The sequence below is a fragment of the Mus caroli genome, chromosome X (assembly GCF_900094665.2).
Source record: "Mus caroli chromosome X, CAROLI_EIJ_v1.1, whole genome shotgun sequence".
In the NCBI taxonomy this organism is placed as follows: Eukaryota; Metazoa; Chordata; class Mammalia; order Rodentia; family Muridae; genus Mus; species Mus caroli.
In genome coordinates, this window is record NC_034589.1 from 93,312,865 (window position 1) to 93,339,635 (window position 26,771).

The following is a 26,771-nucleotide window of genomic DNA, read 5'->3' on the forward strand; positions in this document are numbered from 1 at the left end:
CCCACCGTTTCCATGTGGTCTTGGTTGTGCCTGGAGCCCCCAGGGACAGCTTATATGTTGCTTAGAAGGCCAGGAGGCAATCTGGCCAGTGAACCAACTCACAGGTAGCAGGATGAGCCTGTGAGCCAAGTAGACAGTCTGGACAACCAGGCTGGGGAAACTAATATTCAGGGAATTTCAATCAGTGTCGCTGTTTGTCCCAGCCAACTGGCTAACGGTGCGGAGTTTGAATCAGTGACCCGCCTCCTGGTCCCTCCTCCTTAGCCAGCCTCTCTCCCTCCCTCCTTCCTTCTTTCCAGTCTTTTCCTCCCTTCACTCTCCAGGAGGGGCCTGCCCTTGAGCTGTTGAGCTGATCAGGCTGCTGCTGCTGTCCGCCTCTCCCCTCCCAGTGCCACTGATGGAGCACAGGGATAGGGCTGGCTCTCATAGAGCCCTGGGTCTCTTCTGGCTTTTCCCCTAGATAGAGGGTTCACGCCTAGCAGAGCCCTGCCGGAGTCCCTCCAGTTTCTCACGCCCCACTATGCCTCTGCTGGATGTCTTCTGGGCTTGCTTCAGGAAAGTGAAGGTAAGTGTCTGCCCAGCTGCAGCCCAGCTAAGGCCCCCCTGTTCACGGGGAAGCAGGCAGCTGAGCCCATTGCATGATGACTGGGAAGGCCTGGTCAGCTTCCAAAACTAGGCTTAATTAACTCTTGGAGCCAGATAAGGCTAGATTCAACCCCTGCCCTTTGTCACTTGACTGAGTCTCCGAACTTTACAAGTAAGCTAGTTGTCTCTGGCTTCCCAAGTCTGCCACAGAGATAAAATATTTGACTTTTTTGAGCTTCAGTTTTCCAGCTTTAGAATGAAGATAGTTAAACTGACCTAGGAGGGTAAGGAGGCTGCTGCTACTGTTTACATAGTAAAATATCTGCAAATATAAAGAGCAAGGGTGTGAGGTTTCTAGCATGATGCCTGTCATGTGACATCCACATAAGTAATGGTGTGTATTATTAATTTTGAAATCCATTAACATGTAGCAAGCATCTACTGTGCACTAGGTACCAGGGAGCTACATAAGACAGAAAGGGTGTGGCTTGTGTCGTTCAAGAGAGAATGAGAGCCATCACAGATGTTCATCAAACCCTCATTCCATGCCAAGCACTATACTATATAGCCAGACAGCCAGGCACTAAATAGTTGTTGAAGGCCTGCTCTATCCTGGTCATGGGAAATGTGGGAACACAGCAGAATCTATGGGAATGTGGAATGCAATTTCTGTTCTCAAGAACCAAGACACTAACATGTATTTAGTATCTGCATGCACCAGACCCGGGTGACCCTTACCACTACCCAGTAATTTCTTTCTTTGATAGTTGTGGAAGAGACACTGTAAATGGCTAAGTGATACTTACAACATCACTCAGCTATGACCAGCACAGTTGGGAGTCTGGACGCTAATGTCTATGCTTTTCTTGATATGATATAGCTCCTCCAAGTACAGGCTCCTGGGAAGACAGGAGCGACTAGGCCGACTATAAGATAGGACAGAAGACTCGCTGGGGCTCTTAGGAAGGGAAGCCCCATTCCATCCACGGAGACGTGGACAGATTTCACAGGAGGTTACATCTGGGTTGAGCATCAGGGTGGAAGAAAGAGAAGAGTTTGTCAGGCCACAAAGAGGGGCAGGAGGTTCTAGACATGCCTGACAGAGGGAACTACATGAGCAAGAACTGGCAGAGGGTCCTGGCTCTGGAAGTTGGTGCATGGTTGGTGGGCTGAGGGTAGGGCACATCCCACGGTGACACGTTGGAAAAGAGGGGCCCAGAGAGTAGGAAATGGGACTACCTCTCAGAGGGTTTGAAATTAATCTGGGGGCTAATGGTCTTCTTTTACTGGGAATTTTTTTTTTTAGTGAAAAGGTTTGCTTATATATGGTAGAATTGAAGAAACGCAAAGACAATGTACAGGTTTTGTAAATACAATTTAATTCAACTCAATGAACTAGTCTTTAGTTGGAAACTATTGAGTTCAGGGTTCAGATGCTATTTCTTTTATAAAAGAAGACTGAGAAATGTTTCAATGTCTGTTTTCATTAAATTAAAAAAATGTTTTTTTAAAAATCAGTATCCTTACCTGTGAAATCTTGACGTCTAGGAGTCTGGGGAGTTGATTTCAAGAAGGTGGGCATATAATTAAATGGGTGGGTTCAAGAGAGCACTCCAGCATCCAAAGCAGGTGAGGGTGATGTGGAAGGAGCCACTGAGGGGCCAGAATAGTGAGAGGTGCAATGGCCATGGTGCTGGGTATGGAGAGGGAGGAATCAGGGGGGAGGTAGGTAGAATGAAGACAATGAAGGAAGGGAACTGAAAGTGACTTTGGTGTTTGATGCCTGAGATGTTTTCCATCTACTCTCCCATCAATGGACTATGCTAGGTGCTTGACATGAGCTTACATTACATCCCTTCGTACTCGTTAGCCCATGGTGCTCAGCAACCCCCCGGATTCATGACAGTCTCTTAGGAGCCACTGGACTAGAGAAATTAAAGGGAAGGTCAGAGATCCCCATCTCATGCACAAGACGCATCTATGATTCCATGCATGGATATGCCCATGAACACAAAACATATATGTGCATTTGTGCACATTTAGCCACACACACACACATAGGCATATCATTCAAGTATGAAGGCATACAAAAACATACGAATGTAGGTACATACACAGATAACACACATATACAAGTATGTTGGTCAGCAGTTCTCAACCTGTGGGTCACAACTCCTTTGGGGGTTGTCTAATGACCCTTTCACAGGGGTCACCTGAGACCATCGGAAAACATAGCTATTCACAGTATGATTCATAACAGCAGCAAAGTTACAGTTAGGAAATAACAACAAAAATAATTTTATGGTTAGGAGTCACCACAACATGAGGAACTGAATTAAAGGGTAGCAGTGTTAGGGAGGTTGAGAACCACTGATGTAGATACACACACATATAACTGCATACCCTTCCAAGCACATGTATAAAGATATATATATCCAGACATATCCACAAAGTTATGTAGAGTATAAGGTCACATATGCACTTGTGTGTGCACACACACACACACACACACACACACACACACACACACAGAGGGGGTGAGGGTAGGAGAAATGCAGTAGTCCTGTGGTCATATATGATCTGTAAGAGATACAAGGTAATATACCATTAGATGCTGGGGCTAAAAGGCAACTTGTCAGACATATATTTAACTTGGACCTCTTGTCCTTGCCTTCGAACGCTGTCATTTTAAGACCCCAGTCAAAGGCTGGATGCTCTGGACCTGTCAGCCTTCTCAAAGGAAAGTGCTGCTCTGAGTTACCCTCCCTTTCTGAGCCAGGCCTCCCCATGAACAGTTACACAACTGTGGAAAAACAGCCTGAAGGTGGTTAATGGTTGTGCAGAGTCTGTTGTAGCTGAAAAAAAAAAAAAAACCAAACTATTAGTTATATCATCTAGTTCTGCCTTCTTGGAGCCCTGGTAAGGAAACCAAGCTCCAATACCTTTGTACCCCATGAGTCAAAGAATGGAAGAGGAAACCAGACAAACTGGGCTTAAGTTCCACCATAAACCTTTGTGCATGCATTTTAGCTATGCACCTTTGCACATGACCTTTGTAAGCCACAGACTACAGGCCTATAGAAGTACATTGCCTGTGTTGGCAGCTCAAAGAAACTATGTGGACCCCATGAGCCTGTCCTGCTTAAAGCAGATTTCCAAGCAGCACACTGGGCGTGACTGACACAAGGGCAGGGTTTATTCTCTGTTTGGAGAGTGAGGATGGGGACCTCAGATCTTGTCTAATCCTTTGTCGCCATTATCCCTAGGCTCTCTGCTCTGACCCTGCCTTGGTCTAGGAACAGGAGTGACTAATTCAGTAATTGAGGCTGACAACCCAGGAGCAGAAGATACACAAAGGTGCAAAGAGGCCAGTCTTTGGTTTCTCTAGTTTAGGGATATCCTAAGCAAAGGCATTGGAGTGTGAAATGAGCCCAGTACACAGTTCCTAATGTGTCTTCCCTGCAGTCAGCATGGCTGGGAAGGTAGCTATTGGCCATTTCTCTGTACAATCAAGCCTGCAGAAGACCCTCCTCCATATGGTTATCCTAGTCACTTCCTCGATTCTTTGACATTGACTTTTGGCTCTCTCCCAGAACTTAGCTTGGTACTGTGCCCATAATAAGCATGGCTATGTCTCCCCTTCCTGTTACAGTTGAGCATACCAGCTCCTAGAGGATACCCCTCTAATAGGTAGAGTTCCATCTCTGTTGTCACCTCTGGGTGACTTTTGAGAGGGTCACATTTCCCCATTGTCTCTCCTTTCTTTCCTCTTAAATCTTAAATATATAACTGTGCCTACTCTCAGATATGAAAGGCTCTTAGAAGTCACCCATTTCCCCCTTCCAAATTATTCATGAGGACACCAGAGCCTGGAGAGCAGGGAGGTGCCCAAGGTCATATGAGGAGTCAGGACACTGTATTCTCCCTACTGATTACATTACAGAATTCAAATGCAGATTAAATATGGTAAAGTCTAACAGCAGTGCTAGGTGGAAGTATCAACAAGACAATGCACATTTCACCCACATGTATCTAGTGCACATGCATGATGACAACCCTCACCCACCAGGAGTCTGCAGTAGTTGAAGGAATCCTGGCTAGAGAAGTCTCTAGTACACCGGGAAGGCTCAGTGAAGTTAACCAGCCAGGCGTCTGTCACACGACGCAGCATGCTTTGCCCCAACCACTATATTCATGTACTAAAGCCGTGCACTGCACTCCTGCACTGAGCGTATGTGTAGAGGGCTCTCCCCAATTCACCTATGTGCTTAGTCTCAAGCACCCTCTCTCGTAAATGCTCTCTTCTAAGTACACATGGGACTTCTACATGGCTACTGTTTTCTCTTTATGTTTGCTAAAGACTGATTTTAAAGACTAGGTCTCACTCTGTAGCCCAGGCTGGCCTTGAATTCAGGACAATTGGCCTGCCTGAGACTTTTAAGTCCTGGGATAGGTTTGTACTCAGCAACCAGCTCCATGTGGCTCTTCAAACATTTGTTTCCATGACAGTGAGATTTCCCATTCACCACACAGTCTTGCATTCATGCACATATATACATGCACATGAGGTGAGCATGCATTCTTATATGTGCTTGATCATATGACCCATGTTAGACTATACCTGGCTGGTTAATGTCTATGAGATTTCCAAGTGTGCTAAAGACTTCTCTACCCATGATTCCTTCAACTACTACAGACTCCTTCCTGGTGGGTAAATGAAGGTTGTCACCACATATAAACATATGCACACTGTGTATGTATGAATGGAATGTGCATAGGGGCAGGTCTTCTCTGTCCCTATATCAACTCATAGCGTCTCATTCTGTGCAAATTGCCCTGGCAGGATATGAGGTGTAAGGGTGACAATGCTTCAGGATTTCTCCTCTGAGCCTCCAGGAAACCCTTGCTTTTTCCATTCCTTTGCCCTTATCTATACAAACAAGATAGCTATCACATGCACTGTGTATTGGTTGGGAGAGGGGCAAGGAGAATGTGAAGAATTCAAGTATACACAAATGTATACAAAGTCCCAGAGCTAGGGAGGGATTTCAGACTTCTGGATCCTATCTCTACATTCCACAGGATAATTAAGCAGTTTCTGGTAATGTGTGTATGTGTACATTAGAGCTACGTATATGCAGACCATATATGGAGACGTGGCTACCTCAATTATTGGATCCAAAAAAATTATGACATAGATACCCAAGTCATAAGAAAACTGTTTTAAAAGAGCAGTCTGTCTTACAAATAGAGGATTCAACTCCTGGGCTCTCTGTGCAGAACTCTTCAGCCAAGTAAACTATTACATTAGCTGAGTAGTGAGTGTTGACTCTCAACTCTTGTGTAAATAATCTATACTGTGGGGTTGTTCTCACATAGTTTATTGTAAGTCAACTAGATGCCAACATAAGCCAATGATTTGTGAATTAAGGGATCATGAGCTAAAGCAAGAAAATAGGTAGTGGGGACCTTATTGGCCTAGATGGAGCTCAAGAGGAGCTGTGGTTTAGTTTTCAGGTTCTCTGTGAAGCTTTCTGGGAAAAATGTTTTAGCATAGAACGGGGATAGCTGAGTGGGGTAAAAGCATTGGACAGCTGCTGTATTTAGGCCTGGGCCCTTCTTGAGCCAGGCACTTCCTTCATGGAGTTGCCAAGGAACCCATAAATAAGATCCTGGCACATGTATCCAAATCTCAAGTTTTGGTCTATTGATGAAAAGGACTGAAAAAAATCTCCAGGGAAACAGGAAAAGAATGAGGTAGAGATTCAGGATTTTTTTCCCCTGGGTCTCGGGGTTTTGAGTGAATGGTAAGGGAAGGAGGTATTGATACATGAGAACGAGAGTCATTGATAAAGTTGTGTTGGTGGTGAGTATGGAATCCAGGGCCTTTTACAGGCTAGACAAGTATTCTGCCAATGAGCTAAACCTTCATCCCGAGACCTTGAAACTTCCATGTGGAAGTTCTACTTTGATGTTCCCAATGTAGTCAAAAAAGAGCAGGGGTTTAGTGTGAGAAGACATGTCGTTAACACTTTCATCTCTTTGACCCCCAACTTTGCCTTCAGCTTCATTGATGCTGAAGTGTGTGAAGTGTGGATGGCGGTGGAGTGGAGTGTGCACCCGACATTAGGCCTGTTGAGGGGAGAAATGGAGGCTGCTATAGACTAAAAACTAAAGAAGGTTCCAACCACTGCTCATTAGTATTTATAAAGTACACAGCACGGGGCACACAGTATTCTACGTCTTTCCTGGCTATTAGCCCAATATATCATAGCAATTCCCCTGTAAGACAGTACTGTCATCTTCATTTACTGAAAGGCAGGAATGTTAGGAAACTTACCCAAGCTATTATGTTGTGACCTTGGACATTTCAATCCAAATAATCTACTTACCAAGCCTACTGTGATTATAAGTAATCTAGGCCTGTTTCTCTGCCTACAAAATTTGAAGGATGGGTTGGTTATTGAGTCCTTCCTGCTCTGATACATGCACATGCCACCATCACCACCATCACCACCACCACCAAATGAGATATAAAATACTGCTCCCAAAATGTCAGTGATTTCCACTCCAGTTCCCTAGGGAGAAAGAAAGGGAGCTAGGGCTCAGGGAAAAGAGCCTACATTGGCTACCATTCCTTCCAGCAGGCCCTAGGGCCTGAGAACAGCTGGAGGTCCAGGAAGCTATGGAAGCCAGAGTTTGGCTTATGTTTTCAAATCAGTGGTAAAAATAACAGGGATCAGCGGCCCAGATGGCCTGTACTGGGATTTGAAGGCAAAAGGTTTCCCAGGGGGGTAGGGAAGGGACATTCTTCAACCCCGTCTCTCTGTCCAGCCGTTTGGTGGCCACCTGTGCTCCTGATGCCAGGATGCATACATGCCAGGCCAGTGGGTGGTTCTGAGGCTGGGGCTGCCAAGGTAAAGCAAGAAGGAAGTCATGCACTTGGAAAATGGAGCTGAGGCCCTGGAAATGGTCACAGGCCAACCTTCTCTGACCTTTCCTGTGCCCCGAGTTGGATCACTCAGAGAGCTGGAGGGGAAAAGTAGCTGTGGTGGGGCAACGAGGTAACTGAAAGCAATCCACCCCAGCTCCACCTCTGCCTCTTCCTCTGTGCCACAGTTTCCTTGCCTACCCTTCAGGGAAGAACATACACTCTACTTTCTGATTGCAGCAATGGTATATGTGAAAAAGCCTGCCATATAGTAGATGTTCAGTGAACATGGGTCAATATGAAGAGAGAAGATATACTACTCTGCATGTTCTTGAGCCCATGGCTTGGGCCCTCCTTTGTCTCTCTTGTAAAATAAAGGAAATGTATACACCTGCCATTTCTTTCTGCCCTCTGACTTTGGAAAGCCTATTGCTGAAGGTATCTTGTGGAAGCAAAAGAATGATGGCAAATACCGATGCTATCACCTTGTATTTCAGGAAGTGAATTGTTTAAACAATCTCCTAGCCTTCTTATCCCCAACTCTCTCCTCCCACCTCTGGTCACACTAGTTCGAAGCCTGGAGATAAGACTCGCTCTAAGTCTGCTCTGTTCTTCCTAAAACGATTCCCAAGCTTTTGGCAGGAAGAAACATCTGTGTTGACTGGTGGGAAAGTCAAATCTTTGGGACAGGACATTCCTGAGATTATCTAGGGAACCCCTGGGGCTTGTAGCTTCTCTTTTACTCTCTTCCCAGCTTGGCTGTTAGCCTGCTACGGCAATACAGTAGAGGGAGTTAGGAGAAGACTTGAGGGGCCTTAGGATGTAACTCAGCTCAGAAAGAAGTGCTTGTCTAACAGACATGAAGCTTTGTATTCTATCTGGAGTGTGATTTATAACCAGATATGGTGACACACACCTGTCATTTCCAGTAGCCAGGAGAGTCTGGAGTCCAAAGTCATCCTAAACTACACAGTGACTTTTAAGCTAGCTATGAAAGACCCTGTCTCAAATAAAGGGCAGGGTTGTCTCAAAAGGAGCTCTACAAAAGCAATCTAGAAGTATTTCTTCTATTGCTCTCAACCAACTAGGGTTGTTCTTTACCTTTCTGTTATATGTAAGGATAAGAATTGCTAGGAACCTATCATTATAGGGGCAAGTGAAGTCTAGACTGCCCGTGTCCTTAAATCCAGCTCCCCACTGCTCTTATATAGAACAGAGAGTTATATATTCCACTATCATTAGACATAAACTAAACACTAGTGCATGTTCCCAGGACACTGGCATAGGGTTTAAAAGTGGAACCATGACAGAAGTGTTCCAATGTAGGACTTAGTGACAAGCTTAGTCTAGCCCTAGTCAACATGTCATCCTCTACCTATCCAGCTGTTGTCATACTAAACTTGAAGCTTCTCTAAGGACCCAGCTTGTGTCCCAGCTTCTCACATCCACTGAGAGCCTACTGCAGCCCTAGCAAGTTTACTGAGCACACACACACACACACACACACACACACATGCACATATAGGTTGATAAATTCATATACCCACCTACCAGCTGAAAGACTTTGGGAACCTGAATATTCAGCTCTAGAGGGGCCAGGGGACCTTGCTTTTCATGGCAACCATGGTCTGTGTTGGCAAAATCTGGGCTGGGCCTGGGGGTGGGTGGTGAAGTCCCAGTGTGAAGAAAGGAGGGCCAGACCATGAATAGGGCTCTGTGTGGCCAAGCTGAGAGGACTGGGGGAGGCTGGAATGTGAGGAACGTGCTCTCATGACTGTGGCCTGAGGCCTGGCTCTACAGCACAGGGTTGATCAGGGGTGACAGGATTGCAGGGCAACAAAGGTGGAGCATGAAGCCAAGAAAACAGGCAAGGAAAGGAGAAATGGCTTTGCAAGTCTCCCCTCAGATAGCAGAGCAAGGGCTGTGGAGAGCTTGTAGGCTGGGCAGAGAGGATATATGGGGTAGTGGACTTGGTTTCCACCCATATGAGTGAGAGTTCTGGATCCCATTGTCCCATTGTCTGGACCAAGCCTTGTACTCTGTTTCTGAGTTTTATGCCAGCATCTATCCAGTTGGCAGGTCAGATACCTAGATGCCATCCAGAAATCTTTTTTTTTTTTTTTTAATTTTCTCATCTTCTGGCTTCTACCATGTGAATAGCCTTTTTGTTTATTGGTCCTCCGTTCCTATTCCAAAGGTCTCTGCCCAATCCTGAGCCTTACTGCTTCTCTGATCTCTCTGTCTGGTTTTGCCTGATGCCCTACCTACCCCTCATGCAATATCTAGAGCAGTGAACCTCGACCTTCCTAATGCTGCAGCCTTTTAATACAATTCCTCATGGTGTAGTGACCCCCAACCATAACATGATTTTTGTTGCCACTTCACAACTGTAATTTTGCTACTGTTATGAACCATAGTGTAAGTATCTGATATGCAGGATATCTGATATATGACTCCCTCATATGTTGAGAAGCACGGATCTAGGATAACATTCTGAAACACAAATCTATGGGCTGGGGTGTAATTCACACTTGCCAAGCATGCATGAGGCCCTAGGGTCAACCCGCAGCCTACAAACCAACGAATAAAAAAAAAAAAAAAAAAAAACCTCAAAACTGTGAACAGCCCATAGTTGTTCTTGCCTGTAATTTCAGCATTTAGGTCATTGAAGCAAGAGGATTTGCTTACGTTTGAGGCTAACTTGAACCATATAGTGAGTTCTAGGACAGTCTGGGCCATGAAGTAACACCCCAATTAAGACTACAGAAACACCCAAGGACAAACCAAACTGACCAAACAAACAAACAGCAGCAGCAACACCACCACCACCAAAACCAGACCAAACCAACCAAATAACAACAGCAAATTACAGCTTGAATCTATTTCATTCTTTGTTTAGGCCCTTTTAATGGTCTTCTAGGCTAACATAGCCCTTCATAATCTGGGGCCTATTTGCTGATCTGGTTGTATCTGATACTCTACTCTCCAGCCAGACTACTGGCAGTTCCAGATTCTCAAAGAACCTGATTGGACCCCTCCTTCCCCTTCTCGATGCTCTACCCTTTGATTGTCATGCTTTCTTGCCCCTTTGTCTGCCTTCAAGACCTGATCCAAGTGCTTTGAGAAGGGCCTCGTAGCAAAGTATCCTCCTACTCCCCCCAACTCCCAAATGACTTCATCTGCTCAGTCCAGAAAGCTTTCTGCAGTGGGGTTGGTAAGAGTTGAACATATGACACCTTTGACATGTAGCTTGAATTCACAGAGAGGGAATTCTGTTTGATTTGTCTCAGTTGCCGAGTTCCTAGCATAAGGCCTACTCCCGAGGGGATATCTAGGAAATGAATTAGGGAATGAATAAACATAATAGAGATAAAAATCACTACTTTTTTTTTTTGCTTTAGGGTCTTTCTGTTTACCCAGGCTGGCCTTAAGCTTGCAATTCTTATGCCTCAATCTCTAGATTGCTGGAGTTCCAGGTGTCCACCACCACTTCCAGCTCAGAGTGACTGTCGTCTTGATTTTGCCCTTATGGCTCTTGGGTTCAGAACTCCCAGATCTTGCAGCAATATGTTCAACAAGCAGGAGACAAGAAGTACCACTGTACCAGCATGCAGGTGGTCACACTCCATCTTATACTATGAGGCTTTCAGCTAGCTACCAGATAAACATCAATCAGGACTGACAGCAAAATTAAAGTGGGAGTAGATGTGGCAATTCCTTAGTGAAGGTAGAAGAATCCTTGAATTTGAACGAAGCCTGGATTACATGAGACCGAGTAGGGGAGATGGACAGGAGGGGGTGGGAGGGAAAGCACTGGATCCCAAGCCCTCCTTTGCAACTTTTTATTTTGGGAAAGGGTCTCGCTACATAGCTCAGGTTAGCATTGAATTCACTCTGTAGCACAGGTAGACACTGGATTTGTCTTGGCCTCTTGAATATCTACTTTCGTAGGCCTACACCACCAGGCTCTCCTCTACTTATCTTGTGAACAAGCTTGAATTTTATTATACTCATGATGAATTAATTGGGCCAGTAGTAGGATAGGGTAGGAGGGGCTTCATGAGACTAGAAGAGGACTGCAGAGTAGCTGTCTGTCCCAACTGTTAGCCCACTTCCTAATTTCCCAGAATTGACCTCATGGGCCCCTTCTTTGTCCCTTCTTCCACCCATTTGTCCTTCTCGTTCTTATCTCCCCTTTATCCACCATTGAGAATTATATTGACTTGCTCATTTATAGTTCCACTTTGTAGCTTTTTCAGAGAACTTTCATATCTGTCTCTCTCTGAGCATGTTTCTCTGATGCTTGAACTTTCTGTCTATCTCACAAACATTTTTTAAGAGGTGATAAATAAACAATAAACCGAATATGCTTCCAATCCCTTCTTTTTCATGTGGTCAAATGTGTTCTTTGAGCAGAGACTTGGCTTGTAGCTCTTCTAGGGTGATCTAGGTTGGAGACAAGTAATCCTAAGATTAGGTGTCATTGGGACTAAGTGTCTGTATCAGGCGTGGTCATCATTGTCCTGAGGGTAAAAGACATGGTACCTTTTCAGCCAACCCCTTTGCTGATAACATTTTGGTTGATTTCAAGTTGTAAGCAAGCAAGAAGATGCTATCTCTGAAAAATCGATCCTTCCTTCCTTCCTTCCTTCCTTCCTTCCTTCCTTCCTTCCTTCCTTCCTTCCTTCCTTCCTTCCTTCCTTCCTTCCTTCCTTCCTTCCTTCCTTCCTTCCTTCCTTCCTTCCTTCCTTTTTTCCTTTTTTCTTCCTCTAACAGCTTGATCACTATCATTTCAGTAAAGCTTCTGACATTGTTTGCCTGAAAACACACACAGACCTTCTGATAGGTATCTCTGCTTCCATTACAGCGTTGCACAGCAGCCCAAATGACCCTTTTAAGGTTGAAATCCCATCTTATTCTGGCCCTCTTTGCTGAGAAGCCAAGATCCTCTTGCTGACTTCCAAAGCCCTGCAGTCTTTTGGCTGTTACCCACCCACTCTTGCTTCAGGTTTTTTCCTGGAATGTCATGCATCAGATCTTCCTATAGATCTCTCCTTATCTTCACTGAACAGGTTGCTGTTCAAAGTTCAGTTCCTGGGAGAGACTCACCCTGTCCACTTCCTAGTCACTTTTCCCTGTCACTTTGTAACTCAAAGTTTCTCCTTGGGTCTTTTGATGCCTGACACGTTTTTGTTTCTTTGTTTATTGATTGTCACTTCCCACTAAGAAGTGTCTGCCATAAGGACCTTATTTGTCTAGGGGGTTGTTATACTCTTAACATCTAGCATGAGGTTTTGTAGATATTTGCTGAACAAATTCATGAAGTATTTTTAAGATACTGAAAACCATTGTTATAGGCATTTTTTCACAAAGCCTGTGAGGTCAGGATGTTTATGTTCCTACTCCTAAATATACAGAAACCAAGACTCAAGTGATTATGAGTGTTATTCAGTATTACATATAATCAGAAAAGGAAGGCTGCCCTCAACTTGGACTTTCCAGTTTTAAATACTGCTATTTCCACTAAAGAACCTTACTTCTAGCCTGTGCAGAGCTGAACATCTGTGCCACTAGATGCTTATTAATTCTCTGACAGTCTGTATTGTCAGGCCTTGAAACTGTAGTATTGTGGGCTACTTGGGGGCACTCTCTTTTCTATAAGACAAAAGTGAATCAGAAGTAGCCAGTTGAATAGGGAGAAGTAGTATAAAGTAGGTAGCTAGGAGTCTGGGACTATAGGCTTCACTTTTCTCCTTACTTAATCCTCTTCTGTGGGCCTCAATATGTCCTTCCATGAAATGGGTAGATTAAACTTGCTAGTTTTAAAGATTCTTTTTAGATTTTAATATATGTTTTTTTGTAGTGTGGATATAGTGTGTGCTTGCCATGGCACAGATATGAAGATCAGAGGACAATTTGCAGGAATCATGTCTCTCCTTCTACCGTGACGGTTCTGGGAATTAAACTCAGGTTGACAGGCTTGGTAAACAAGTACCTTTACCAGCTTAGCCATTTTACTGACCCCTTTTCAATTCTGATATATTCTCTCTGTGGTACCATTATTTTTTCTCTGTTTTCTTTGCAGTGCTTCCCGTTGCTGCCAGGGAGAAAGAATGTCGGTGAGTATGCAAGACGCACCTCACAAATGACTTCCAAGGAGATAAAGCCTCCCTGCCATCGGAATGGGCTAGCTGATCATCTCAGGGAATGGAGGCAGTGGCCAAGTGGCAAAGCTGGAGACAGTTCCTCTGTCTGCCGCGCAGGCACATCATGGCTCCTTCCCACCCTGCTTTTTGGCTCTCGCTTATGGGCAGTGCCTCTTCATTTCTCTGAGAAGAGGGTCTGGTTCTTGTCTGTGAGCCAGTGGAGGATTTCCCTCCAGAGCTATCAGCACGTGGCAGCCACCCATGTGCTTCCCTTGTTCCCAGCTGCCTTCTTCCCACTGGCGCGTGGACTATGGTCGGCAAGGCATCAGGAAAGGGGTGTGGGGAAATGGAGAGAAAAGGGAGGCTTGATATTTTGGGCATGTCCATGACATGCCAATCCTTGCTGTGTGTGAAAGGATTCCAAGATGAGAGATAGGCTCCAGGACTAGTTAGATTAGGGGACAGATGTAGTTAAATAAGTCCCTCTGCTCTTTGAGAAGATTCTTTGAGTCTGACCTCCTATCTTCCTTCTGTCTCCTGGTGTTGACTTGGATGTGACTCAGCCTTGGTAGTCTGCAAGCATCTTCACTGTGCTGGAGAGAGTGAAGCTGTCTAGAGACGCTACTTTCAAAAACAAGACAAAGTAGGTTGCTAGGCAGGAAAGGGTTTGCAGTCAATGCTAGAACTTGGAGCCTAGGTCAGGCTTTGCTGAGATCACAGGGCCTTAGCCATTGTCATTTAATTATCTGGTTTTTGTTTGTTTGTTTGTTTGTTTGTTTTGTCAGGAGGAGCCCATGACTTGAATGAACAGCATTCCCAGGTGGTGCTTAGGGCTGGGGGGTGGTCCCTGAAAACAGGGAGTCTTCAGCGAGGTGGAAGGCGTGGTGAGACCTCCAGTGAAGGCGTTTAGAAGGGACAATAGGAACCCAGCTGTCAGGGACCTCCCAAGACCGCTGGAGCTGCTTTAGGTGCAGTCTTACTGGAAGCCAGGGGGGGCATTTGGTGACTTCCCAGGGACCTTTTCCACTTGAGGAAGCCAAGTTCTTGGGTGGTGGCTTCTAAAAAGGAGAACTGCGGGAGGAGGTGTTTATTCGCATTGCTATGACAGCAGATGAGAGGGACCCATTTTGAAGAAGAAGCATTGCTTCGACAAGCACACAGCATGCATCTGCTTCTCAAGAGCGCATCATCATTCCAGGACTTCTTGCTGAGCACAGTTCCTTCTCTGTCCCAGAGACCTCTGGGAGCACAAGTTCTGGGTGCTGCCCATACTAGGAGAATGACAAACTTCTCCATTTCTCAGACACCAGCTGCATGGGCTAAAAGAAACCCCTCAGGCTCTGAAATAGTGACCCCCCCCCATTCCAGACAAATGCACTTACAGCTGCCAAGTTGTCTCATTAGGAATATCTGTGCTGGGGAGCCAGAGATAAAAGCTCGGCTGGTAGACTACTTACCAAACATGCAGGAAACTCTGGGTTCAATATGTAGGGCAGCAAAAATGAGGTGTGGTAGGGGAGACCAGATGGAAGGGGATCAGAGGTCAAGGTCATCCGGGTGTGCATACTATGCTATAAAAAGAATATCTGTGCAAAACTGGCATGTTTGTGCTAAGCCCTGGGAGGATGGGTTCTTTGTGGCCTCCAGAGGAGAGAGGAGTGCTTTTTAGAGGGAGGCAGGAGAAGGCAACCTCTCCTGCCACCATCTAGGAAATGGAGATGGGACTACTTTTCTTTCTATTGGTTTGGGTTCAAGTTTGAAAAAACTGTCTATTGGAGAGGATGTTCTCAGGAAGACAAGTCAGCAGCAATTAGGAGTTTGTATTAATGTGGTAGTTGCAGCATCAAGGCACTAGATAAGATGTCATTCCACATCTCATCGGCTGAGTCCCAGGTAGTTTCTTCCTTTCTGGAGTGCTAACCACATCAGTGGGATGGGACTTCTCCCTCAAGACTCACGTGGATCACAAGGAAGAGTGCACTGCCAATGTTCAAGTTGTTCTGACCAGCAGCAGATATATTAAAAGTGGAGCGAGCCAGAGCAAATGAGCACGGTCTTTGCACAAGGATTAGACACAGGAACAGTAAAATGCATGTGGCTCGCACCTGCGATCCCAGCATTCAGGAAGCAGAGGCAAAGGCCCAAGGATGATGGTTTCCAGGCTGCCCTTGTTACATAGTGAGAGACTGTATTTAAAAAAGTGTCAAAGTAGTGAACGAAGTGATTATTTCTGATATTTCACTGCTAGTATGAGCAGAAAATCTTGTCTTACTTTATTACTTTTGTCGAATAGGCAGTGTGTTTGTGTTTCAAAATTCAGGAGTTTTACAAAACCAAAATGTCTTCCCGCTCCTGCCTCTCAATTGCTGAACAGACCTCTTGGAGGTGGCCAATGTTACCAGCTTTTAGGTTCCTTGATGAGTTGAGATGGTCTGAAGACAGAGAGCTGCCTGATGCGGTGGGGGGTGGGGAGAGGGGCATGCGGAAGGGGTGTCAGAGGAAGAACTGTGGGGGCAGGAAATGTGGGATGGTAGAGTCAGCATTTGTTTGCGAGTTAGTCTGGACTCTGGCCCCTCTGCTGGAACTACCCTTAAGAAAGAATCCTTCCCTTCTAGGAATCTCAGTTCAGCCACGTGCCCATGGAATGCTAGCATTGCAGAACAGAGGGGAGCAGGAGAGGACCAGCCAGAGAACTTTTAGGGGCAAAAAAACAAAATCAACAACAACAACAAAAACAAAAACCCAGCCAAGATAGTTCCTGAAATCTGGCAGTTGCTTGCTTATTAAGACAAGTCAACCAAATATTTCTGAGATAGTTTTATTTCCCTCTGTTCTGTGGACAGAGGAAAATATGATATGAGAGTTCATGGGGGTCTCTTGTTATGATCTTACCTTAGCAAAGAGCGAGAGAGGAATGTCCCTCTCACTTCAACTCAGGTGGACCCTCCAGAGCCCCTGCTATCAGGGTCTTTCTGCTCCCTTCAGGTCTTCCCACCATGCTTTTGAAGCATGTATTGTTTCCGTGATGGATAGACTTCTGGAACCTGACAGAAACCCACTTCCTCTAAATAAAACCATAATTCAAACCATTCTCTAATACTTGATTGTAGCTGGGTTGGGGGGGGGAGTGTTGGTGGCTAGCAGAAGATCTCTGTTTTGGCTTTCTTTGCCCTTTGCCAGCTGTGTGACTTTAGACTTCTTCCTTCTCCTCTCTGGGTCTAAGTGTTCCTAGCTATGCAATGTATTCCTCTTCACTCAAGCACCAGTAAGTTATATGTTTCTCTGAAACTCAGTCACTCCACTGCAGACTCCACATTTCTATGGAAGCCATTAGCTCCCCTGTCTAGTAGCCTGCAGAGATGAGGGGGCCCGGGCCTTTCTTCCTACCACTCTGTGCCAAATCCTCTCTGAGGCCCCTTGCTCCCGCTGCACAAAGCCTCTTTGTTGCCCAAAGCTATTCAGAGCCACTCTCCAGGCTGCTGCCGAAATGGTTGCTGCAACCTGGGGGGTAATACTTTGCCTGTAACCAGAGCTCCCACTCCCAACCTGACTGGCTCCAGTCTGGCTGCAAGCTTGCCTTCTGTACTGGACTCAGCCTATCAACTGAGTCTACCAATTCTTGGGGTGGGGCAGGGGCATAAGATGGCCAATGTAAAAGGTAGAAAATAGAAACAGATTTCTTCATTTAAATACATGAATCCAAGATACTATTGGGTGTCACCTCCCAAACTCAGGAGGGCAGGAGACTAAAATATCAAGCATATGAAAACCATCATCTCCGTCAGAGCCCAGGCCACTTCCTTCATTTGAAAAAAACTAAATCATTCTTATAACTGATTCTTGATAGATTCAACCACTCCGCATTTGCTCTTTTGCAAAGAATATTTTGCAGACCATGACTTGCTTATCATTCGACATATTTTCTCTAGCAACTTCAAAGACCATAAACATCTACTTAGTTGGAAGCATGTCTGGAATGGATTATCATTTGAGACAGGAAATCTTTCAGCCATAATCAAAAGTGAATACAGCTAAGGCAGCCACACTGGCTTTGAGCTGAGAAGACGGAGCATCTAGTCCCATCTCTGCCATCAACACCTTCTCTGTTGGTTGCTTTTATTGAACCTTAGTTTCATCATCTATCCAGTGAGAAGTTCAAACCAAAAAAATCATCATGGTCTCCTGCACTTTGACTCTGTATTCTCTTTGTCTCACCCCTATACCATCCTGCATTATGCCAGGAGTCAAACTGAAATAGATGTAGGATTGGTGGAAAGTGCAAATTCAGGATTTTGGGGGAGGGATTTCCAGAACTGTGTAGACCCCTAAGTACTCCCTTTGAGGTCAAAGGTGCTGTGAAGCCTAGCCTCCCAGTTCTTGTTTTCAACACGACATATCAGAGGTTATCTCAGGCTTATAGACACAAGTCAGAAGAATGCATGGAGGCACAGTGTATACTTACAAACTCTCATAGCTCAAGCCAACCCAGAAGATCAGACTATAGAGTGGAGTAGGGATAGCAGGTAAAGTGTCAGAAAAGAATCTGGAAGGTGCTATTGGACACTGTCACAAAAGGGCATGTGGTCCCTTCAAACTCACCACCAGAGATCACAGTTTTCAGCCTGCCTCCTCCTCTCCTCCTCCTCCTCCTTCTTCTCCTCCTCTTCCTCTTCCTCCTCCTTCTCCTCTTCTTCCCCTCTTCCTTCTCCTCCTCCTCTTCCCCTCCTCCTCCTGCCCTCCTCTTCCTCCTCCTCCTCCCCTCCTCCTCCTTCTTCCTCTTCTTCTTCTTCTCCTTCTCCTCCTCCCCTCCTCCTTCTCCTCCTCCTTCTCCTCCTCCTCCTCCTCCTCCTGCCCTCTTCCTCCTCCTTCTCCTTTTCCTCTCCTCCTCCTTATCCCTTTTCCTCATTTTACTTATAGTACCAAGAATCAAACCCATGGCCATATGTGTTAGGCAACTTCTCTTCCACTGAACTTCCTTTGCTTTGCCAGGTTGTCAAGCCACAATCTAGACATCATTTCCATTTTGCCTTTGTTTCTATTATAACACATTACCTGGTCTGATATTCTTTTCTCTCATCTATCTAGTAGACCATGAGCTCTGATATATTGTCTACATGCCCGACCCCTGTATCCCCAAATCTAAGTTGAGGACTTCACAAGAACAGTGAATCTGCCATGCACTGTCTTTAATTTTCTGATGGTAGAGCCAAAGAACTTCTGGCAATAGGATTGGTGAATTATTATACTTTCTTCCCTGTTATTTCAGCTCTGAATCCATCTATTACAAATCAACAGAAAGCCTCACTGGTTTCAGATGGCAAAATGTCTCAAGGCTTTGGGGCTGCAGATCTATGTGATGTATGTTTCTACTAAGCCATTAGAACAGGAACTTGCCCTACATCTCAAGATAGGAAAAGTCCTTAAGGGCCATGTTAAACGCTACTTTTCACAGCAAGTACTAAGGAACCCTAGAACCCTCAGAGAGTCCTTGGGAGCCACAAGAGGACAGAACTGAGAGGTATTCCATACCTGCTTCATACAAGTGGTTCTAGCTGTACAAATTGGAGGTCTCCTGAAGCTATCATTTGGAGTCTTGAGTTTTCCATATAAGAGCAAATGTTAGAGATTATATTTGAACCTAGTGTTCAGGTGCTAGCTGGCTCCCCCTTTATTATACCATTCCTGCTATCTGACTAGTTTGGCTCTGTCCAAACTCTCTAGGAATTGTGAAGCCTTTGATATTTATACTCAGTTCAAAGTCTCCATCCTCCCCCCCCCTCCTTCCTCCCGTGCTGCTTTGAGACAGTCTCACTATGTAGTCCAGGACAGCTTCATGCTTGCAGCTCTCTGCAAAATTCCCATGTCTCACCTTTCTGAATGTTATGATTTCAAGTACCCACCTCTATGCCTAGTGAACATTACTAATATCCAGTCCGAATTGGGTGTAAACCAATTTCTGCTTATTGGTCCAGTGTTTGCCCCTTGGAGATTCATGAGAGTGAATTCACGAGAAAGGGAAGATTTCTTCTTCCCTGTGACTACTGGCATTTGCACTTTTCTGGTGTTTGAGGCAGAAGGGATCTTATTGCTCGTGTAGACCAATGTGTGCATTAAAGTTGGGAACTTAAAACTCAGTGCAAGGAAGTGACTACAGAAGAACATATAGACAGCTAGATGAGTGACAAACTGGAGACAAGTTCCTATTCTTCTACAATGTTCTCATCAGACTGTCCTTCCCCAGAGCGAATAGCCTTGGCTCTAAGATCTTCTCCCCCAGCCCCAGGTATCCTCCTGATGGCCAGGGAGATGAAGTACTGTGCTGTTGATTGCTTCACGATGGCTTCTGTCTGCGGTGTAGGACTAACTGGTGTCCGAAGCAGACTTGAGTCTTGTCCCAACCTGAATGCTGCTTCTCATTCCATCCTTCTTCTCAAAGGTCTGCATCCACTCAAACAGCCCCCTCCCCCTCGCCAGTGCAGGACAGCCTGGGGCCAGCTTTCCCAGTCCCTTTCTGAACTGTTTGCTGGAGGTTCCTGCTGTGTGACCTTCCACATCCCAAATCCAGAAACAGGAAGAGTTGATTTCGTTTGCATTTTTGAGAAGAAAAATGAAAACATAGGAAATGGGGTTCCTGGGAACACAGGCTTCCAATTCTGTGTCCCATTTGTCCCTGGAACAGGATAGTTCTGGGCATACATTCCACAGAGGAAGGGAATGGCTTTCCATATTAAAAACAAAACAGGGAGCCCTTCAAGGTTTGGAAAGAGAAAAGGGTCAAAGGGAGACTTTTAAGCAGGGGAAGGGCAGTAGGTTGAAACTCTCCATCCCATTCTCACTGACAACTGTCATTCTTTGATCTCACCACTGTTATCGACACATCTGACCCCTGGCAATGTCCTGCTTCGAGTTGTGCTATGGCTAAAGGAAGAGTTGGACTTCTTTCTTCTCTGAGGATAACCAAAGGACACTCGCTCAAAACCTTCCATTAAAGCCCAGAGGGAATAGACATTAATTGCGCGCGCGCGCACACACACACACACACACACAGAGAGACAGAGACAGAGACAGAGACATAGAGAGAGAGAGAGAGAGAGAGAGAGAGAACACACAGTGCCCAGGCTTTGCAGAGTACAAGCTTCTTGTTTTTAGAAACCCAGTGAAGAGCAATGCCTTGCCTTACCCCAGCTGTTTCCTGGGATAACCACTTTAGCACTTAGGACAAGCTGCTGTGAGTGTGCTTGGCTTTGCTGTCTCAGCTCTCTACCACTGAGAAGTAGGGACCATCATGTGACCCTGCCTATGAAAATACTAGGAGGGTCAATGCAAAAGGGTAAGTTAGAAAAAACAGAAGAAATGTCCAATATTCCTGGATTTCTAGATCTTTTACAGTTCTGGTTTCTGGGCTGACAAACATGAATAGTCGGCAGCTAGCTTCCAGGGTAAAAGTGTAGTTGTGCCTTTGGGCCTCAGAGAAATATAAATATAGCCCTGCAAGAAAATCAGCTTTGCCCACCCCTGAAGTTTCTATAGATGTACATGTCACATAGGAAAAGCTGGATCCTTGATTTTGCTGCAGAAAGTAATTGCAGGACAAGGTAGTGTAGCGAGTGAGGGGATCTTCACTGGCAACAAAACTTAATGATCCTGCTTGTAAGTATCCAGAGGAGTAAGGCCGGGCTCCAGGTTATACATGCATCAAGCAAAGTGTCTTGCTAATTTTACATTTTCATTTGAGAATTATACATAATTCTGTATAAGAGAAATATTGTCTCTATGTGGTCACTGTTCACAGCAAATGTTAATTGTGCCAGAATTCCTCATTCTCACCTGACCAATATCAACCAGACTCCAGAGGGAGAGATTCCTTTCTCTTCCTGTGTTGTCCCAGTTTTTCTCTCCTCCCTTTCAAAGACCTATCCATCCTTGACACCAATCAAGCAAAAGAAAGGAAGGGAGGGAGGAAAGGAGGAAGGGAGGGAGGGAGGAAGGGAAAAAGAAAAAGGAAAAAGGGAAGTAACTCTAGAGTGGCAAGAGAATTCAGAGAGTTCTGAGTCTGAATTGTGACTGTCACCGCTATAATACCTCCCCGAGACTTGGCTTTCTCTCTATTTTTGTTTGTGGCCCAGGCTGATCTGAAACTCATTATGTGGTTCAGGATGGTCTTGAACTAGTGATTTTTGTGTTTTAGCCTTCTGAGCACCCTGATGAAGGCATGCACCACTAGCCCTGGCATTTCTCTACATTTGAAAACAGGGATTCCAATACACTGCTTTCAGACTGCAGGATCTGAGTGTGAGGAGGGAATGAGAGTGTTCAGACAAGACATAGATGATAATTACCAAATGATGGCTCTATTTACCATGGTCACTAACTCAGGCAGCAGAGTGGCTTTAGGGAGAGAGTTTTCCTTCCATCCAGAAATCTGACTTGAGATCACAAAAGCATCTGCTGAGGCTCAAGGAATAAATCCCCAGGCCTCTGGAATAGAGACTGCTTATGTTGAATCAGGATTCCAGAGCTCCCAGTCCCCCACTCCAGGGAGGTCAGAGCATGCAGGCCAGAGAGGAATTGCTGATAGATGGATGGCAGGATCAGAAATGCCTGGTGACCAGGTCTCTAAAGAGCAAGATGTGCTTTCTGTCTCAGGTCTGTCAATAAGCATCTTTGAAAAGGCTTCGTTCCTGGGGACTAAAGTACAACTAGGCAGGATGTGTTGGCTTCGCTCCTAACAGACCCTCTGAACTTTGGCGATTCTTGTTCTCTCTGGGTCCTCTTTTCCTCATAATTAAAACGAGAGCATTAGAGTCTGTGGCTTTTTGTTTGGTTGTTGTTGGAGGTGGTGGTTTGTTGTTGTTGTTGTTGTGTTGTGCCTACATTGTTTCTATGATCCTTAGTTGGAAAGGGATTTGTCCTTGTCTTACCAAAACTGTAATCAGTTCCTGATCATCAGGTAGTATGACACAAAATCCTGGGTTCTGGTAGAAAATGGCAAAAAGCAGTTGGAAGAACGGCCTTGCTTGGCCCCTATAATCCCTTCTGTCTGTGTCCTAACTGAACTGGTTCAGTTCAAGCTGTCCAGGGAAAACTGAAGGGCATATGGAGCAAAGCAGGTGTTTCCCAAGCCTGGGGCTCTGCCCCAGGTACCACAATATAACATGCACCAAGGAAAGGGAACAGGAAATCCTACCGAGTGTGTGCACTTAGCTAATTGTTCAGGAAGAATTCCTTTTCGGCAGGCCTGCTATTTGAAGTCAGCAACTGCTGAGGTGGGAGAATGGCAAACTCTGCAGACTCACTTTGCAGACTCTAGTCTGTAAAGACCTGTGTCATTCTTGGAAGCCTAATGCAAATATTGTCTCCTTCCTCTTCCAAATCCCCAGAACACTGTGTATCTGCTGTATCACATGGCTCATGTTTTGCCTGTTTGAGCTATTTCCTTTCATATATAGAATAAGTAAAATACATGCTCCCGGTTAGAAAAAAAATCTTTTTAACCATTGAGTCATTTCTCCAGCCCAACTCCAGGTCAAAATTTAAACCTGGATCTGCCTATCAAATCGAAGATAGTTTAAATTCCACAACCCACTACTGGAATTAGCCACTGTTAGAGTCAGTTTCCCCCCACCCCATCCATGGTGTGTGTGTGTGTGTGTGTGTGTGTGTGATGTTTTATAGTTTGCCAGGAATTAATATCAGGGTTATTAAAAATATAAAAGTTGTCCAGTGAGATTGCTCAGCAGGTAAAGAGCCCAGTAACCTAAGTTCCAACTTGAGAACTTACATAGCAGAAGGAGAGGACCAAGAACTGCAAGTCATACTCTGACCTCCACACATGCACGATAGTACTTGTTCATGCGTGTAAGCATATAGGCACATGTGTGCATACACCACACACGCACACACACACACACTGGAGGCAGCAGGATTGTAAGTTTAAGGCTACCCTAAGCAATTTAATATGACCCCGACTCAAAGTGAAAACTGCCCCCCCAAAATAAATAAATAAATAAAACAAAGAAGAAAAAGGGAAAAAAAGAGAGAGAAGACTGAGCATATAGCTCTGCAGTACCTTGCTTGCCTACCATGTATGAAACTCTTGGTTCTGTCTCCATTAGCTTAAAATAAATAAAAGCAGGGGCATGAGGGTTTTGAATGAGCAACTCCAGTGTTGGCTCTGGAGTCAAAACACTATGGGTTAAGGTCTGGCTAGCCCCTTGCTGTCAAATCAACTTGAGTGAATTCTGTCTCCTCTTTGATCTGTAAATGGGCTAACCTTCCTATCTCACTATCTCACAGGGTTGCTGTAAAAGCAAACCAGATGAAAGCAGCTCGGGAACTGCAAGGGGCTCTCTATTAATCTCCATGTTGTCTCTGCACCTTTGAAATAGAAACCTCAGCCCATCGGGAGCTCTGTCCCCGGTGCCCCTGGCTCCCGGTGTCTTGTGCAGAGCAGGCAGCTGGTGATGCTGGGCAGCGTGGGACGACAGCACCTCTGGGTTATGTGCTACACACCTAGAGCTGCTGAGGCTTTGCTACTGCCGATTTCCAGGCTCACCGTCCCCTTGACCTTTCTTTGAAGCTAAACCTAGCTGAGGGAACCAGTTTTCTAAAATTGCTCAGCTTGTAAAATATTGTTGCTTCACCAAATGGGCACTGGCCTGGCCTTGTCCCCGAGTACTTTCAATCTCTTTGAAATTTCTGCAAGCCTTGTTTCCGCTTTCTGCCTCTCTTAGCATCCAGTTCCTCAGATTCTGTTTTCAATGGATTCTTTCAGAGTTGCCTGCCAAAAAAAGAAATTTGTATTCATATAAAAGAAGCAGAAAGATACAGAGAAGAATAGTTAGCATCCAAGTGAAGCAGATATAAAACTTTTGGCAATGAGAGGTGAAGAGAGCTGCAGAATGTCAGGCATTCCAAACTCCTATGGTCCCTTTAAACAGTTGACAAACAGATGGGAAAACTGAGAGACCTGGAAAAGATAAGGGTCTTGTCAAGACAGTTGAGCAGCTTGGAAGGCTAGGTGAAGTGGGAAGGGGCAAGCCTCTGCAATGTACCTGTAAGCTGCAAAGCTAAAAATGGAGGGACCAAGCCTGGGGGAGGTAGGTGGAGCCAGAATAGAGATGAATGTGGCCACTGAGAAGAGAGTATCAATCAGGAGAAGCAGGCAGATCAGCTGCAAAATCCTCCCCCCCCCCCAAAGTGGGAATAGCAGGAGGGTTGTGGTTTAGCAAGTTATGAATTTTGCTGAGCAAGGGGAGGGAGAAGAGAGGAAGAGAAAGGTAGAGAAGCCAGAAAAGAGTGGAAGGAGAAGGAAGGAACTGAGAGAGTGGGGGGATCTGGATTAACAAGGTCAGTAAAAACTGAAAATCTGTAGAGTCCTATTCTGTGTAGGTATCCAACTCTCTTAGAAGACCCGACCACAGCTGTTGTTGCTTGGTTTCTTTTAAACTCTGAAAATGTCAACTGGGCCTTGTGTTTTGTTTTTTGTTTTTTTTATTTTACACAAACAGTGTTTCACTACTGCTGACTACTGCTGGCTATTTGGAGAAATGGTCCAGGACTTAGGCTTTGTCTCAGCAAATCTGACACACCACTGGGAGTGCATCAGGTAGCCTCCCTTGGCTTCCAGAACAAGCCCTAGGTTACCCGCAATCACTTGTGTCTGAGTACCTTCACACTGAGTAGCCTTGGACAAAGGGCCAAGGATCTCATTGCCTCAGTGGCTGAGTTTACACAAAAACAAGGCTTTAAAGGATCAAAGAAGTGGGTCCTGGGTTAGCATTTGAAAAGTGCCTGGGACATTGTTAGTGCTCAGAAATGTTAAGTGGGCCAGTGGTATAGCTCTGAGGGTAAAAGCACTTGCTGCCTAGCTTGACAAGTTCAGTCCCCAGAACTCAGATAATCACATGATGGAAGATGAGAACCTATAGTAAGTTGTCCTCTGACTGCCATGCAGGCACACCACTCCATACATAATAAGTAAGTAAGTAAATAAATAAATAAATAGTAAATAACTGTAATTCTGGAAATGGTAAGAATCCCTGTGACATGCCGGCTTCAATAGGAAGTCAGCAAACAGCTGAGGCTCAGGTGCAGGAACAATATGTCTAAGCTAGGCATGGGGATGCAGGGCTATAATTCCAGCGGCCCAGAGTCTGGGGCAGGAGGATGCCGAGTCTGAGGCCACTCTGAGCTACGTAGTGAGACCCTATTTTAAAAATGAACCAATGTTCTTCTTGCTACAAGGAATAATGCTAGCTAAATGCCAGTGAACGTCCTTCTCTCTTTTTCTATGAAATGTACAAACCTCTGAGTCTGATAGGGGCAGTGGTGTCTCTTGTCACCTTCTATAAAGACGTGAACACTTTCATCAATACTGTCATCATCTGTTAATGATTGCAGGATATTTTCTCAGTCTGCTTAGTTAAAATTATATGGAATGACATGACTAATAAACCATAAAGTCTGAACTGCAAGAAGATGAAAAAAAATCTTCAAGCAGAGAGAGACACACACACAAAGAGAGAGCGAGAGTGCTGTAAACCACTCAGCCATCTTTCCAGCACCCTGTCCACTTCAAGACAGGGTTTCACCATGTAGCTCTACCTAAACTGGAACTCACTATGCAGACCAGGCTGGTCTTCAAGTCACAGAGCTCCTCCTGCCTCTTTCTCCATAGTGGTGGAATTAAAAGCATCCATCACCATGTCTGTTGACTTTAACGTTCCCTTTGATGCTGACTCTCCCTGCCCTTGTCTGACTTGAGTACTAAATGACTCCATCTATCTGGTTTTTATGGAAACAAGGTAGAATAGCAAGGGGTTCAGCTTTCCCTAGTTCTCCCCTCATCCATTTCCTCCATGGCCATCCTCATGCAGAGATGAAGCTATTATAATGCAGGGAAGGCAAGCCATGAGACCAGAGTCTATAGCAAGTGGTGGGCAGAGTGGGATCTAGGGGCTTGGAGGACAATAAATCAGACAAGGAGAAGTGCTTCCTTGGGTAAGCTAAAATATAGAAGAGCCACCCCGAGGCATGGGTGGAGAAAAGGCAGGGGAAAGGGCGAGCAGAACAGGAGGTGGGTGCCTGAGAGTCATCCTTCCTGGATA

General features: G+C 45.2%; 1 protein-coding gene across 1 annotated transcript in view; it reads left to right on the forward strand.

The window, feature by feature from the left end:
* Positions 1-334: 334 nt before the first annotated feature.
* The window catches only part of Stard8 (StAR related lipid transfer domain containing 8), a 70,934-nt gene continuing 44,497 nt past the window's right edge, over positions 335-26,771 (forward strand). Inside the window, exons 1-2 of the mRNA XM_029473210.1 lie at positions 335-565; positions 13,602-13,635. Coding sequence (XP_029329070.1) covers positions 521-565; positions 13,602-13,635 — 79 coding nt within the window. The 5' untranslated portion in view covers positions 335-520. The remainder of the gene's footprint in view (positions 566-13,601; positions 13,636-26,771) is intronic.